At 43.0% G+C, this 17427-nt stretch overlaps 1 protein-coding gene across 1 annotated transcript in view; it reads left to right on the forward strand.

Moving 5' to 3' along the window:
- mmp24 (matrix metallopeptidase 24) overlaps positions 1–17427 on the forward strand; it is a 330415-nt gene that overhangs the window by 110310 nt on the left and 202678 nt on the right. Inside the window, exon 2 of the mRNA XM_060919130.1 lies at positions 3359–3507. Within this exon, the coding sequence (XP_060775113.1) occupies positions 3359–3507 (149 nt within the window). The remainder of the gene's footprint in view (positions 1–3358; positions 3508–17427) is intronic.

The following is a 17427-nucleotide window of genomic DNA, read 5'->3' on the forward strand; positions in this document are numbered from 1 at the left end:
TGTGCTAGGCCTATATAGTCAAAAAGTGCAATTGTGTAACCAAGAAATTCATTGAAGTTTTAACATGAAATCTATTTGGATGAAGTTATCAACTGTTCACTGATAGAGACTTGAGTGCAAGACTGTTCATGGCAAAGCCATCATAACAAAACCGTTTGTATCAATTGCAGTCCAAAGCTGTCTTCACAGTTTCTAAGTGCATTTTTAGGCTGTCCATATGGGGTCATCTTCAGCAAGAGCAAGGTGATGAGAACTCCAACCAGAAGTAGGGCATCAGGCAGGTCTGGAGAGCTGAAGGGGTCACTGGTATCTCAGGAAGTAATGAGAAAATTGTTGGATAGAATATTAGATAGTTTTACTTAAATGTATTAAATGCAAACTGCCTGAAAAGTACCTAACAAATACGCAAAGTTTGGTTGCATGAACAAACCACAAGCTTGGTCCCTTCCTGGCTCATAAACAGCCTATCATATCCTTTGGTAATGGAGCATGCTACACTGCCTGGCCAAAAAAAGGTCGCCATTTGGATTTAAATAAGCAAATACATAAGAGCCTTTGACTGGACAATTACTGCCATGATTAATGCTTTTCAGCTGGCAACAATTCTTATACCCCTAACTGATGCAGTGAGTATCTTCACATTTCTTAAACAAACATGTCGGAAGACGTATCCTATGCTCATGCAAAGATGTTAGTGTGTTTCAGAAGGGTCAAATTATTAGCCTGCGTCAGGCAAAGAAAACAACTAAGGAGATTGCTGCAATGACTGAAATTGGGTTAAGAACTGTCTAACACATTATTAAAACCTGGAAGAGTAGTGGTGAACCATCAACTCAGTGGAAAAAATGTGATTGGAAAAAGATCCTGACTGACCATGATCAGAGATCACGTAAATGCTTGGTGAAGTTGAATTGTTAAAAAAAAAATCTATCTATCTATCTATCTATCTATCTATCTATCTATCTATCTATCTATCTATCTATCTATCTATCGACAGTAGAACTCACAGCTATGTTTTTAATAGTGAAATTAAGAGCATTTCCACACTCACAGTGTGATGAGAACTCACAGAATTGGTACTAAACAGCTGTGTAGCCATAAGAAAACCACTTGGTAGTTAGACTTATCAGGAGAAGAGGCTTCAATTTGCTAGGGAGCATAAAGATTAGACTCTGGAGCAATGGAAAAAGGTCATGTGGTTTGATAAGTCCAGATATACTTTATTCCTGAGTGATGGGTGTGTCAGGGTAAGAAGAGAAGCACATGAAGCGATGCATCCATCATGCATAATGACCACTGTACAAGCCTCTGGAGGCAGTGTTATGATCTGTGGTTGCTCCAGTTGGTCAGTTTGACGCTCAGCAACATTATGGGGCCATAAAATGAAGTCAGTTGATGACCTGAATGTACTGAATGACCAGGTTATCACATCAATGGATTTTTTTTTCTCTTATGGCACGGGCATAAAATTAGGGCTCAGATTGTGAAAGAGTGGTTCAGGAAACATGAGGAATCATTTTCACACAGGAATTGGCCATCACAGAATCCTGACCTTAACTCCACTGAGAATCTTTGGGATGTGCTGAAGAAGACTTTACACAGTGGTTCAACTCTCCCATCCTCCACATATCTTGGTGAAAATTAATATAACTCTAGACTGAAATAAATGTTGTAACATTGCATAAGTTCATCGAAACAATGCCATGGCAAATGCATGCTATAATCAAAGCTTAAGGTGGTCTAATCAAATATTAGAGTACGTGACTTTTTTTTTTTGGCAGGACAGTGTACAAATGACATGCAGACAGACAATCATTAATAGATGTATTGTTCAGTTGCATCAGTGACGTGACAACAACAGAAACAGTGTGTAGTAAGAAAATGAGCAGTGTTTCCCATTACATATCATGGTGGAAAGGGCCAACATTACCTGCTGGCAGAAAAATACTCTGCCTTGTGATTCCAGATTGCACTGGAGTCTGCTCTGCTTGCTCACATCGGAATTTGCTCAGCTTGCCCAGATTGAAATTTGCTCTGCTCACGCTGCTCAGTAAATTGTGCATGTTATCTATCAGCGACAGTCACAGGGTGCTTTTAAATTTTGTATCCGTGTTTTCTGATAATAAAAAAAAATCATCCAATAATTTATTACTGACACAAAAATAGAATTATCAAATGTACACAAACTGTCCTTTTAATAATCAGTTAAATAGACTAGAAAAAAGCACTTTTAAAAAGCTGAATGTGTTGACTGGACTCAAGCGTTCCATGATGTCATGGTAATGTTGAAAATAACATGCAACATGTGCAGTGATTTGAGATCAGAGAGAATTGAGGTGGCGTGAAAGCCACAAATGTATGACCAGTTCTTTGTACTATCTTGGTACATTCTAAAATTGTCTACTGCATGAAAGCTGTCCATTCGTGTGATCAGCTATTTGACCAGTACAATACAGTTCCTCAGGCTTGCTCATTAGAGATAAATAAATGTATTAGTTCATATGTTTAAAATCTTTATTTTTCTGTCAAGCTTCTATGTGACAATGTCTATTGTGAAAAGCACGATACAAATAAACTGACTTGACTTCCTTTCAGTGATTCAGTACATGATGCTCATTATTATTTATCGCTCACAGAACATTCTTGTTCTTCATACTTATTTGCTAAAATGGATCACCAAATATATTTTGGGTGGCTGATAATATTCCTGTGTGGCCCACCCAAGTAAAGTTCATATGTGGGGAAACACTGTGCAGACAATGATGAAATTGTTGATAAAAGGTGATTTAAATGTAATTAAAATAAAGTGGTTAAAGTCCACCTTTTTTCTTCTCATAATTATTAAAACTAGGTCTTTAAGAATTATCTAGTTGTCGATATTGACTGAAATGAAACATTTTATCATGATAAATTTTTTTCAGCTATATTGCCCAGCCCTAGTAAAGACTAGAAAGCAGGAGACTTCAATAGTGACTTATATTCTACAGTAGGTATGAGAACTGCAGAATTTTTAGCACCCAATGAGAGTGCAATGGTGACTTTATAAAATTAATAATATTCTGGGAGAATTTTTTTTACCATTCTCTTTTCTCAGTGCTGAAAATTTATTAGCCTTGATCTTGTATATTATTTAGGCATGTTCCTAGGGGTTATTTTGCTCCATATTCTGAGATAAATTGCAATGAAGTTTTAATCATTGTGAATAATGTTCATCAATTCTCTTGATGTCATTCCCATCAAGTGTGATATCAAGGGCCATTGCTTATGTTTTCATGCCTTTCAAGATATATTTGTAGTATTGCTTGTGTGTGGCTAAATTTTATCATATATTTTTACCTCTCTGTGTATCTCTGCTCAGACATGGTTGAAGAACTATGGCTACTTACTCCCACATGACATCCGGAGTTCAGTCTTGCGTTCGGAGAAAGCCATGCAATCAGCAGTTGCTGCTATGCAGCGGTTCTATGGCATATCTGTGACTGGAGTACTTGACCAAACAACCATAGAGTGAGTACCTACATGGATTATTTTTTAAGGTCGTTTCACACTGGCAGGCCGTGAACCACACTTGGCTATGTTTGTCTCTGTACTTGTGTGTAAAAAATAATTAATAATAATTCTCACATTTGCTATATATACACTTTTCCATACTGACAGGTAGAGAATCTGTGACATGGATATCACTGGTCCATGGTCTGTTGAAAATAAAACAATTACTTTAAAGAACTTAACACCACAAACATGATCATTTCATGTACATTTCAAGATTCCAAGTTTTACAGGCTTTATTTCAGTTGAGATTTTGGGATTTAGAGAGAGAGAGAGAGAGAGAGAGAGAGAATATTACACTGCAAAAAAATTGCAAACTGAATTTGAGGAGAAAATTACTTAATTCGAGTGAAATTATCTTGCTGCATGGATAGATATTTTTACTTGATAAGACACCTGAGAATAAGTTGGTTGCAAGGTTTAATAATCTCAGAATTGTTGTCTTGTATTCTTCTTATAGGAAATGTTAGATCGTTTCAACTATTTTCAAGATATTTTAACTTGCTAAGAGATCATTTTTTGCAGTGTACTGTACACAATTGTGCGCATAGTGTTTCTAATCAGTTTACTGTTTTTTTTTTGGGGGGGGGGCTGGATGAGGACGGTCACCTGCAGGACCCCTCCCTATGGCTTCTATTACAGAGCATTTGGTCTTGAGCAGACAATTAAAGGCGTCGTATTTAAGTCTTGGCGGCACGGTGGTGTAGTGGTTAGCACTGTCACCTCACAGCAAGAAGGTCTGGGTTCGAGCCCCGTGGCCAGCGAGGGCCTTTCTGTGCGGAGTTTGCATGTTCTCCCCGTGTCCGCGTGGGTTTCCTCTGGGTGCCCCGGTTTCCCCCACAGTCCAAAGACATGCAGTTAGGTTAACTGGTGACTCTAAATTGACCATGAGTGTGAATGGTTGTCTGTATCTATGTGTCAGCCCTGTGATGACCTGGCGACTTGTCCAGGGTGTACCCCGCCTTTCGCCCATAGTCAGCTGGGATAGGCTCCAGCTTGCCTGTGACCCTGTAGAACAGGATAAAGCGGCTAGAGATAATGAGATGAGATATTTAAGTCTTCACATTTATTTTAGAACAATGATTAAAACAATTTTTACAGTAGAACTGCAGTCCTAGGTTTTTTTTTCCGGACTTTAAAATGTGTGTGGGGGGGCGTCCCCCAATCTAATGGTAGGGGAAACACTGGCGCAGATATGAAGTTTATCTTCGTGTGGTGAATATATTCAGAAGTGAGCGAAGCAAACGAGTGAAAATATTTTCAGCACGAGAAGATAAACTTCATATCTTCAAGCCAAAGGGTGATGTTCTTTTTATTATATAGACATGTTCACAAACAAGAAGTACCCAAATTTATCAAAACAATTCACTGATTTCCCCATGAGTGACGTGTGTGCGTGTATGTGTGTGTGTGTGTGTGTACATATATATATGTGTGCATATGTTATTTACCAGCTGGGAGGTCCATATGGTGGAATACCGTGACCGAGGTCTTGAAAGTACTGAGGGCCAAGGTCAGTATTCAAGGCTGAGGTCATGGTATTTCACCATATGGACCGACCTTAAGCTGGTAAATAATATATTTATTTTTTTCTTTACCAAATTCTAACAGAAAACGAGAGCGCCCGAAAGGGAAAACCGAGCCGAGCCGCCATTTTGAATCCTCATTCACGGCTGTAATGCAAATTGCTTCCTCCTCAGTATACAAGTGCACTTCCATGGCAGGAAAAAAACTACATTTTGCCACCTATGTAGTCCCCTATTTATACAAAATTGAGTCATTCAGGATTCAGCCATGTTTTTGCTCGGTGTTAGCAAATTACAGGTTTTAGCTTTCTCCTGAAATATTTTATTTTATTTCTTCTTCCTCAGGGAAGTAAAACTCACTTTCGCTGTGAAGACTGTCGTTATCACTATCCATGCTGTAAAATTAATGCTATTCTCCTGAGAAATGCTGGCAAAAATTTATAAGATTTTTGATAATCTTAGAAATAAATCTTATAAAAAAAAAAAAAGATAAATGTTGACAAAAAAATTCTACTATGTTTGTTGTTGTGAATGAGTGAGTTGCCAGAGGTCCATAACTGGGGTCCGTAACTGGGGTCCGTATCGTAGGATACGGACTCGCTCACCAGCCAATCAGAGCGCAGGATTTGGACCGCGAAAAAAATAAAAAGATTTATGTCACGGTTTTGGCTTGTATTTCATATTGTATGTAACTCATATGAAAAATATGAGTGGCATATTTCCCAATAAAACACTCTCTCTCTCTCTCTCTCTCTCTCTCTCTCTCTCATATATATATCATCGGCAGTCACTCATAGTCGAGTATGACTAGGGTGGCCAGACGTCCGGCTTTAGGCCGGACTGTCCGTCTTTTCAATGTCTTGTCCGGCGTCCGGCGCAGCATCAAGCCGGACGCACATTTGTCCTCCTTTTAGAGACGATGAGCGGAATTATATAATATCGACTTGCCAGACTGGAAGAGCAGAGTTCTAGAATAACGTTTTGTAGGGAAACTGCAGATCTGTGCTGCACACTAGTAATCTACAATAAAGAGTCTATGGCTTGATGTTTTTTGGCATGCAATGCGAACTCTGCACCGCGAGGCGTTGCGTTCTAGAACGCGTTGCGCTCTATCCTTTGATGATCTTCCTGGTGCGTGCCTTGTTGGCTACTTCAAAGAGTTTGACTGTTCTCTCTCTCTCTCTCTCTCTCTCTCTCTCTCTCTCTCTCACTCACTCACTCACTCACTCACACACACACACAGACACACAAAGACACCTACGAATTCTGAAGACACTGAAAGACTGAAGCATGATATACTGTTTTAAAACGTTTTATAATGTTGCTGGTTATGTTGCCTATTTGTTCTTTGAGAATCTACAAATGTTGTGCTTTTTGGTACTCAGCACCTTAAGTTTAATTTCAGTGGTTTGTTACTCCACAATGTTTTTAATAAATATAAATACTGTGTGTTCTAGCCAATTAGAGCTAATACATGAATTATAATAAATACTATGAATGCTTTAAAATGTTTTATAATGTTGCTGGTTATGTTGCCTATTTGTTCTTTGAGAATCTACAAATGTTGTGCTTTTTGGTACTCAGCACCTTAAGTTTAATTTCAGTGGTTTGTTAACTCCACAATGTTTTTAATAAATATAAATACTGTGTGTTCTAGCCAATTAAGAGCTAATACATGAATTATTATAAATACTATGAATGCTTTGACCTTACTCTTTTTTCCCCACAATCATAATCTTTAACCCTACAAAATTGCGATGTTGATTTCACCAAACTTGAGTGACTTGCATAAAAATAATCTATTCTCAATCTTGCCACTGTGGTTTACATAAAAATTTGAGGGCTATGAATCAGATGGGATTTGCCATTATTCACCCTAAAATTGATTAGAATGCAGGAAATTGCATCTAAGAAATACAAAATTTTCTGGGGGAGGGCCCCCAGACCAAATAATGTCCTCCTTTTTGGTGTTATGGAAATGGTCACCCTAAGTATGACTGTCCTCCTTCTTGGTCCCTGTGGGTCTTCAGGTGGGTGTAGAGGCCGATTCTGGACCCAATTATTCTTGTGCAGTGTGGACAAGGGAATGTAGTGGTGGTGGATTTGGGTTTGGACGTTGCTCTGTCCTTTCTGAGTCTGTGCTTGTCTTGTGCAGCCTGACGGAGGTCATCGTTATACAGTGCAGCACCCTCATGGACAAGGTTTCTCCAGGTCGCCCTGTCTTTTGCCGTGTCTTCCCAAGCTTTAAGTTCTATGTGGCACTTCTTTAAGTTTGTTTTGATGTTATCCTTAAATCTCTTCTTTTGGCCTCCTGGGGCCCATTTCCCTTCAGCTAGCTGGGCATAAAGGACTTGTTTTGGGAGGCGAGAGTCAGGCATGCGAATAACATGACCGGTCCACCTGAGTTGGTTTTGGGCAATGGTGGCAGTGATGGTGGAAATATCCACCTCCTCTAGGGTGCTGGTGTTAGTGTGTTGATCCTCCCAGCTAATCCTCATTATTTTACAGAGGCATCTTTGATGATATGCCTCTAGTGCTTTTAAGTGCCTACTGTATGTGGTCCAGGCTTCTGACCCATACAGAAGAGTGGGGAGCACCACTGCTTTATAGACCAAAATTTTGGTCTTTGCTTGGAGGTCTTGGTTATCAAAGACTCTTTTCCTTAGCCTTGAGAAAGCCCCACTGGCACAGCTGAGGTGGTGATCTATTTCATCATCAATGACAGCTTTTGATGATAGGAGGCTGCCGAGATATGGGAAGTGGTCCACATTTTCCAGTCTGATGTTGTCAATGGATATGTTTGGGAGCAGGACAGGCGTACTGCTATTTGGTGGTGGTTGATGGAGGATTTGGGTCTTTCTTATGTTAATGGCTAGACCAAGCTGTTTGTATGCTTTCGCAAAAGCAGACAGAGTACCCTGTAGGTTCTCTTCTGAGAGGGCTACAAGGGCATTGTCGTCCGCATACTGCAGCTCCATGATGGACACGGTGGTGGTTTGACTTTTAGCCCCGAATCGGTTGATGTTGAAAAGTTGGCCATCGGTTCTGTACATGATTTTGACTCCCTGGGGCAGATTCTTGCTTATGAGATGGAGGATAGCAGCAATAAAGATGGAGAATAGTGTTGGAGCGATGACACATCCCTGTTTGACTCCCGTGTCAACCCTGAAGGGTTCAGTTTCGTCTCCACTGCCACTAAGTACCGTTGCTGACATATTATCATGCAGCAGTCTCAGTACCCAGATGTAATTTTCTGGACAGCCAATCTTTGCCAGAACCAGCCAGAGGGCCTGCCGGTTCACCGAGTCAAAGGCTTTGGTGAGGTCTATGAAGGCCATGTATAGTGGCTGGTTTTGTTCCCTGCATTTTTCTTGCAGTTGACGCGCAATGAAAATCATGTCTGTGGTGCCTCTATGTGGGTGAAATCCACTCTGAGACTCAGGAAGAATGCTTTCTGACAGGGGAGTGAGTCTGTTGGCTAAAACCCGAGCTAGGGCTTTCCCTATGGTGGACAGGAGAGAAATGCCATGGTAATTCCCGCAATCTGCTTTATCTCCCTTCTTAAAGATGGAGACAATTAAGGCATCCCTAAGCTGTGCAGGGATTTTCTCTTCCCATATTTTGAGAAGCAGGGCATGGATGTGCTCAAGAAGATCGGGTCCGCCTTTCTTCAGAACTTCTGCTGGGATACCATCAGGTCCAGCAGCCTTGTTGTTTCTCATCTTCCCAATGGCATCCTACACCTCATTCAGGCTGGGTGGCTCTCCCATGCTTTCAATTATGGGCTGTTGAGGGAGTTGTTCAAGAGCCTCCATCTCAGGAATGGTGTCCCTGTTCAACAGATCCTTATAGTGCTCTTTCCATCTGTTGGCAATTGCCACCTTATCCTTCAGCAGCATGAGCCCATCTTTAAAGCAAAGGGGGGTTAGGCAGTGGTAGCTGGGGCCATATACTGCTCTTGTGGCATTGAAGAATCCTCTCATATCTCCAGAATCTCCAGAGCCTTCTTTGTCCACCACAGATTCTTCAGTTTCCTAACTTGCGCTTGAACGGCTGCCTTCACTTTGGCATGGGCTGCTCTTTTAACCTTACAGTTGATGATAATTTGCCAGGTGCTGAAAGTCTGCTGCCTGATCTCAATGAGCTTTTGAATCTCGGCATCATTCTCATCATACCAGTCTTGATGTCTCTGCTTTTTGTGACCAAGGATGCTTTTGCAGGACTTCATGATGGTAGAGGAAAGTACGTCCCAGTGTTTTTCAATATCATCTGGATATTGTTTGGGCAAGGCTGCACCAAGAGCATCCCGTAGCTGTTGTTGGTAGATGGTGTCACCCAACAGCTCGATATTAAACTTTGGTTGGCTCTGTCTTTTCTGCATCCTTCTCATCTCATCTCATTATCTCTAGCCGCTTTATCCTGTTCTACAGGGTTGCAGGCAAGCTGGAGCCTATCCCAGCTGACTACGGGCAAAAGGCGGGGTACACCCTGGACAAGTCACCAGGTCATCACAGGGCTGACACATAGACACAGACAACCATTCACACCTATGGTCAATTTAGAGTCACCAGTTAACCTAACCTGCATGTCTTTGGACTGTGGGGGAAACCGGAGCACCCGGAGGAAACCCACGAGGACACGGGGAGAACATGCAAACTCCGCACAGAAAGGCCCTCGCCGGCCACGGGGCTCGAACCCGGACCTTCTTGCTGTGAGGCGACAGCGCTAACCACTACACCACCGTGCCGCCCCTTCTGCATCCTTCTTTTCCGCATTAAGCGGATAGACATGATGGAGTGAATAAGGCAGTGGTCAGTCCAGCAATCGTCTGCACTGGTGTGTGTGTGTGTGTGTGTGTGTGTATATATATATATATATATATATATATATATATGGGGCGGCACGGTGGTGTAGTGGTTAGCGCTGTCGCCTCACAGCAAGAAGGTCCTGGGTTCGAGCCCCGGGGCCGGCGAGGGCCTTTCTGTGTGGAGTTTGCATGTTCTCCCCGTGTCCGCGTGGGTTTCCTCCGGGTGCTCCGGTTTCCCCCACAGTCCAAAGACATGCAGGTTAGGTTAACTGGTGACTCTAAATTGACCATAGGTGTGAGTGTGAATGGTTGTCTGTGTCTATGTGTCAGCCCTGTGATGACCTGGCGACTTGTCCAGGGTGTACCCCGCCTTTCGCCCGTAGTCAGCTGGGATAGGCTCCAGCTTGCCTGCGACCCTGTAGAAGGATAAAGCGGCTAGAGATAATGAGATGAGATGAGATATATATATATATATATATTGTCACGGCCCCGCTATCATGGGTGCCTGTGCCATTGCCATTGCCCTATTAGACTGCAGGGCTCCACCGGGGCACTAGGGGTCCCTGTCCTTTGTCTTGTGTGTGTTACAGGCATTTAGACTGATTGTTACACCTGGGCCCAGTGTACCTTTATAGTCCAGTTTGCTGGAGTGTCGTGGTCTCTTCTTTCCCCGCTCACTCCGCCTGTGAGAGCTGTCTGGGTGGCTTGTGCTGCAGCAGGCCAGAGCGATGGCTGAGGAGTTTTTGTTTTTCTTTATTGTTATTTTACTTTGTAGATCTACCTTTTGTAAATAAATTATTTATTATTATTGTTACCCCTCGTGTTGTCTCCATTTTTGTCATGGTTCAGAGCCAAACCGTGACAATTGGGGGCTCGTAGAGTAGAACCTGGTTTGTTTGTGTGGCAGTCTGCTAAATTTATGAATGGAGTAGTAGCCTAGGCCGCATGACATTAGCACGTAGTAGCTGGTCAGCTGTAGCGTTGTTTAGGAAAACACGTGTAGCTGTTTGTTTGTGGGGACATATTGAGAGGGTAAGTAAAAGTTTTCTGGATTGTTATTTGGTATGAGTAAGTCTGTTATATTATCTGGTGAATAAATATTTGATTGTGCAGAGTTTGTATTGCTAGTTAGTTGTTTGGCAATAGGCCTATTTGTTTGTAACTGGGTTCCGGGGCTTGTTTGTGCAGTTATTGTTAATCACTGTCTGGTCTCTGTTAGGTGTAGGGGCGAATTCCTTTTGGAGTTCGTCCTGGGAGGTGGTTTGTAGTGTGGCGTTATCGGTGGTTTGAGTGATTACTTGGGAGCACAGTCGAGGCTGCAGGGGGGTTGCCAATTGCTGGTTGCCAACTGGGCTTGCGGTATTTGGTGTTAGTACCCACCGCCGAGCGCCTGAAGAGCTAGCGGGTAAGTTAGTTAGTTATTTTTGGTTAGCTAGTTAGAGGGTCAGGACTGTGGTATTTGACTGTAGACGAGCTATCAGCTTTAGTTGCAGTCAGCTTAGTAGGCCTATAATGTAAGTTTCAGTGTGTGTTTCGTGATTTGTATCAGTCTTCGAGTTGGGTAGGTTAGTATACTTTTTGTTAACGTTAATAATGGCATCTGTGCAGGAATTTTTGAGTACTCCGTCAATGGCGTTGTTAGAGCTGTTTTCTCGTGAGGAAATAATTAAATTAGCAGAGCATTATGAAGTAGATGTCGGGGATAAGCGGATGAAGGAAAACATGAAACGTATTTTAAAAGAGAAGTTGCTTGAAGCGGGGGTTCTTAAAGTTGTAGTGCAACTTGATTCTGGTGGTTCAGAGGCAGCTGCTATGAGTGCGCCTGTGAGTCCATCTGCAGAAAGCACAGGTTTAACGTTTGAGCAACGCAAACAATTGCTGGAGCTTGAACTTGAAATGAGTCAGCAAGAGGTAAGGAGGCTGGAACTTGAGCAGTGTGTGCGCCAGCTTGGTAATGGTGGACATGATTCTTCAGCGCATACTTTTGATATTAGAACTAATTTGCGCTTGGTTCCACCGTTTTCTGAGTGTGACCCAGATACTTTTTTCTTCCTGTTTGAGCGAGTAGCAGTTGACAGGCGTTGGTTAGATGCTGAGCGCACTTTACTATTGCAGTGTATGTTGACTGGGAGAGCTCAGGAAGCCTATTCTGCTCTCACTGTAGCCGAAAGTCGCATTTATGCGTCCGTGAAGGCAGCGGTGTTAAAAGCATTCGAATTAGTTCCTGAAGCTTACCGTTTAAAATTCAGAACTTGGGAGAAAACTGGTAGGCAGACGCATATGGAATTCGCCAGGGATTTAACAATGCATTTTAATTGGTGGTGTTCTCTCGAGGTTCAGTCATATGAGGCACTGTGTGACTTAATTGTTTTGGAGCAATTTAAAAACTGGCGGCATGGTGGTGTAGTGGTTAGCGCTGTCGCCTCACAGCAAGAAGGTCCTGGGTTCGAGCCCCGGGGCTGGTGAGGGCCTTTCTGTGTGGAGTTTGCATGTTCTCCCCGTGTCCGTGTGGGTTTCCTCCGGGTGCTCCGGTTTCCCCCACAGTCCAAAGACATGCAGTTAGGTTAACTGGTGACTTTAAATTGACCATGAGTGTGAATGGTTGTCTGTATCTATGTGTCAGCCCTGTGATGACCTGGCGACTTGTCCAGGGTGTACCCCGCCTTTCGCCCATAGTCAGCTGGGATAGGCTCCAGCTTGCCCGCGACCCTGTAGAAGGATAAAGCGGCTAGAGATAATGAGATGAGAATTTAAAAACTCAGTTCCAGGTCACATAGCTACTTATTTAAGTGAACACAAGGTGAAGACTGCTGCTGAGGCTGCTACCCTGGTTGATGAGTATGTATTAACACACCGTGAGCATGTACACAGAGCCCATGACGACACTGATGGCTTCCATAGATTCCAGGCAGGTAAGCATTGGGATGATGGTATGAAGATTCATCAGGGTAAGTTGAACAGGGCTGCTAAGGGTCCACCATCATTTGATCCAAATAAGATATGTAACTACTGTAAAGGTAGGGGACATTGGAAAGCTGAATGCCCAGTTAAGTTAACTGTTAAGAATACTGTTCTTGGACAGGTTAAACCTAATGCGCTGGCTGTTCCAGTTAGAACTACATCCATTGACACTCTCGATGTTGGTATTCCCTGTGCTCGGCCTGTGTCTCCCTCTTTTTCTTTGTCAGCAGGAGAAAACTTTTGATGGTGTTTTGGAGTGACCAGATTTCTCAGCATTTCTGTCTGACGGTTACGCATCACTAGTGGGAGGTGATGCTAAGGTATCGGTTAAAATACTGAGGGATACGGGTACATTTGATTCATTTGTGGTAAGCTCTGTGTTGCCATTTTCTCAGAGTTCTGATACAGGGGACATGATTTTGATGCGAGGCATGGAGCTGAATGTGTTGTCTGTTCCAGTACATAAGTTTGTACTTGACTGTGGTTTAGTTCAGGGTGAAGTGTCTATGGGTGTCCGACCTGCTCTGCCTATTGAAGGGGTGCATATCCTTTTAGGTAACAGCTTGGTGGGTAGTCGGGTATGGGCTGATTTACCATCTCCCATTGTAACCACTTCTCCTGTTTTGGATATGCCTGACACTAACTCACAGAACTTTCCTAATGTATTTACAGCTTGTGCTGTTACCCGTGCTATGGGTCGTGCGCAGTCTGAGCTGAAGCCGGAGCAGAGCTGTGTTAAGGGGGATGTGGATTTTGCGGTGTCTGCCAGAGTCTTTTTTTTGTCTGTGTCACGCAGTGAACTAGCAGCAGAGCAGCAGGCTGATCCTGCCCTTGGTGAGCTGTTTGATCAAGTGCTGTCGGAGGTTGATGGAAAGAGTGCTGTCAAAGGATACATTTTGCAAGGTGGGCTGTTGGTAAGGAAATGGGCTCCACTGGGGGAGAATTTTGTGGGGAATCCCGATTTGCAGATTGTGCTCCCAGCAAAGTTTCGTCAAGAAGTACTGAGAACATCACATGATCAATTAGGACATCTTGGCGTCTGAAAGACCTATGAATACATTATGAGGTATTTCTTTTGGCCAAAGTTGAAGTGGGATGTTTCTCAGTATATTAAAACATGTCACATATGTCAGGTCACTGGAAAGCCCAATCAGGTCATTAAGCCAGTTCCTCTTGCTCCCATTCCTGCATTAGCACAACCTTTTGAACATCTCATAATCGACTGTGTTGGCCCCTTGCCTCAATCTAAGTCAGGGAGTAAATACATGTTAACTGTGATGTGTCAGAGCACTAGATATCCTACTGCATATCCACTTCGTGCTATTACTACTAAGTCAGTGGTTAAGGCACTTACACAGTTTATTGCCATCTTTGGGATTCCAAAAATTATACAGAGTGATCAAGGTTCAAATTTTTCATCATATTTGTTTTCTCAGGTGTTAAAGCAGCTCTGAGTGAAACATAACCAGGCTTTGGCATATCACGCACAAAGTCGGGGGCACTGGAGAGGTTTCATCAAACCCTGAAGTCTATGTTGCGTAGCTATTGTGTTGAGCTTCAGCAAGATTGGGAACAGGGGTTGCCCTGGTTGCTGTTAGCAGCTAGACAGGTTGTTCAAGAGAGCACTGGTTTCAGCCTAAATGAGCTGGTGTTTGGGCATACTGTGCGTGGGCCTTTGGGTACTTTGTGACTCTGTGACTTTATCTGAACCTCCACAGAATTTGATCCATTACATCAATGGTTTCTGGCATCGGCTGTTTGTGGCTGGTGAGTTGGCTAAGGAGAGGCTGGCCTCCTCCCAGGTTAAAATGAAACGGCTATACGATCGTAAGGCTGAGGTTTGTCAGTTTTGCCCAGGTGATCAGGTTCTAGCATTACTGCCTGTTATTGGTTCCCCTTTACAAGCTAAATTTCATGGCCCCTTTACTGTACTCCGTCAAACCTCTGACTTAAATTATCTGCTTCAGACTCCAGGGCATAGGAGGAAAACTCAGCTGTGCCACGTTAACCTACTGAAGCCATATTACAACCGTGTGGCACAGTCTTCTGTAGGGGAGGGAATGCCCAGCAGCAGACTGCTAATCCAGTGTTAATGGCAGATACAGTGAGAGGGTATGTGTCTAGCAGTCTGGCTGTGCTGAATGATGATGGTGTGACTGCACCTGATGAGAGTAGGTTGCTGGGTAGGCTCAGGAACTCTGAAACATTGTCTAGCCTTGAGTCCGTACTTGGGCATTTGTCCCCGGAGCGTTCTGCTCAATTGTCTGCTCTTATTAGGGAATATTTGTGTTTATTTAGTGATGTTCCAACTCGTACACACCTAATTGAGCATGACGTTGATGTAGGTGATTCTCAGCCAATTTGACAATTTCTAGAGGGTATCTGATGAAAAAAGACGCGTGATGGAGAATGAAGTTAAATACATGCTTGAGAATAATATTGCTCAGCCTTCCGTTTCTAGTTGGGCGTCGCCTTGTTTGCTCGTTGATAAAGCTGATGGAAGCCCCAGATTCTGCACAGATTACCGCAAAGTTAATTTGGTCACCAAACCTGATGCATACCCCCTTCCTTGGATGGAGGACTGTGTTGACCAGGTGGGGGCTGCTCAGTTTGTTAGTAAGTTTGATTTGCTCAAAGGCTACTGGCAAGTCCCTTTGACTGCCAGAGAGATTTCTTCTTTTATTACACCTTTTGGTTTGTTTTCTTACTCGGTTATGAGTTTTGGCTTACAGAACGCGCCAGCTACATTTCAGCGCCTAATGAATATGGTGGTGTCTGGTCTCAAAGGATGTGCTGTGTACTTGGATGATGTGGTGATCTACAGTGATACTTGGGAAGTACACTTGGAATGTATCCGGCAGCTGTTTGATCGCTTGCATGCAGCGAATTTGACAGTTAACCTGGCGAAGTGTGAGTTCGCCAGGGCTACTGTCATTTATCTTGGCAAGCAAGTTGGTCAGGGACAGGTGTGTCCAGTGCAAGCCAAGGTTGCAACTATTGAGCAGTACCCTGTGCCTGCAACTAAGAAGGAACTCATGTGTTTTCTCGGGTTGGTAGGCTACTACCGCAGTTTTTGTAAGAACTTTTCAACTGTGGTGGCACCCCTGACGGATCTGTTAAAAGCTAAGGCTAAGTACATCTGGTCCGTGTTCTGTCAACAAGCATTTGACAATGTGAAAGGTCTCTTGTGTGTCCCTCCTGTTCTAGCAGCTCCCTGTCTGGATAAGCCATTCACACTGCAGGTGGATGCGAGTGATGTTGGCGCTGGAGCTGTGTTATTTCAAACTGATGGTGAGGGTGTGGAGCGTCCCGTAAGCTATTTTTCATGGAAATTTAATTCTTATCAGTTGCACTATTCTGTTATTGAAAAGGAGACACTTTCTTTGGTGTGGGCGTTACAACACTTTTTGATGTTTGTTGATTCTGGTGTTCCTTTGGTGGTCTACACGGATCATAATCCCATCACTTTTCTTCATTCTTTGCCTTGTCCCAACCGAAGACTGATGCGTTGGTTTCTGTTTTTACAATCTTATTCTTTGGATATCCGCCATATTAAAGGCACAGAAAATATTGTAGCTGATGCTCTGTCAAGGGCAGTATGTCCTTGAAATTGTTGTTTTCCAAGTCCTCTGTCCCTTTCCCTTTCTATTCTTAAACTTTGCTTCCCCAGGTGCCGAGGTTGCTGGGTAGTTGGGTGGAGATGGTAGGGTGGCTATGTGAAACCTTTTCTAGGTTGGTGAGTTTTGTACAATTAAACGGCAGGTAGTATAAACTTTTTTTTCTTTCTTTATTGTATTTCTGTGGGGGGAAAAATGTTTCATGATCGGGGTGGGTTTTGTTAACCCTTGTTTGTTGAGTTTTGAGTGCCCAGTGGGAACCCTGCTCTTATGGGAGGGGGTATGTCACGGCCCCGCTATCATGGATGCCTGTGCCATTGCCCTATTAGACTGTAGGGCTCCACTGGGGCACTAGGGGTCCCTGTCCTTTGTCTTGTGTGTGTTACAGGCATTTAGACTGATTGTTACACCTGGGCCCGGTGTACCTTTATAGTCCAGTTTGCTGGAGTGTCATGGTCTCTTCTTTCCTTGCTCACTCCGCCTGTGAGAGCTGTCTGGGTGGCTTGTGCTGCAGCAGGCCAGAGCGACGGCTGAGGTGTTTGTTTTTCTTTGTTATTTTACTTTGTAGATCTACCTTTTGTAAATAAATTATTTATTATTATTGTTACCCCTCGTGTTGTCTCCATTTTTGTCATGGTTCAGAGCCAAACCGTGACTCTCTCTCTCTCATATATATATATATATATATATATATATATATATATATATATATATATATATATATATATATATATAAAATACAGTGGTGCTTGAAAGTTTGTGAACCCTTTAGGATTTTCTATATTTCTGCATAAATATGACCTAAAACATCATCAGATTTTCACACAAGTCTTCTGGTTTGTCCACGTGATCTTTAGCAAACTGCAGACGAGCATCACTGTTCTTTTTGGAGAGCAGTGGCTTTCTCCTTGCAACTCTGCCATACACACCATTGTTGTTCAGTGGACTCATGAACATTAGCCAATGT

This window comes from Neoarius graeffei, chromosome 4, assembly GCF_027579695.1.
Source record: "Neoarius graeffei isolate fNeoGra1 chromosome 4, fNeoGra1.pri, whole genome shotgun sequence".
NCBI classification, from domain to species: Eukaryota; Metazoa; Chordata; class Actinopteri; order Siluriformes; family Ariidae; genus Neoarius; species Neoarius graeffei.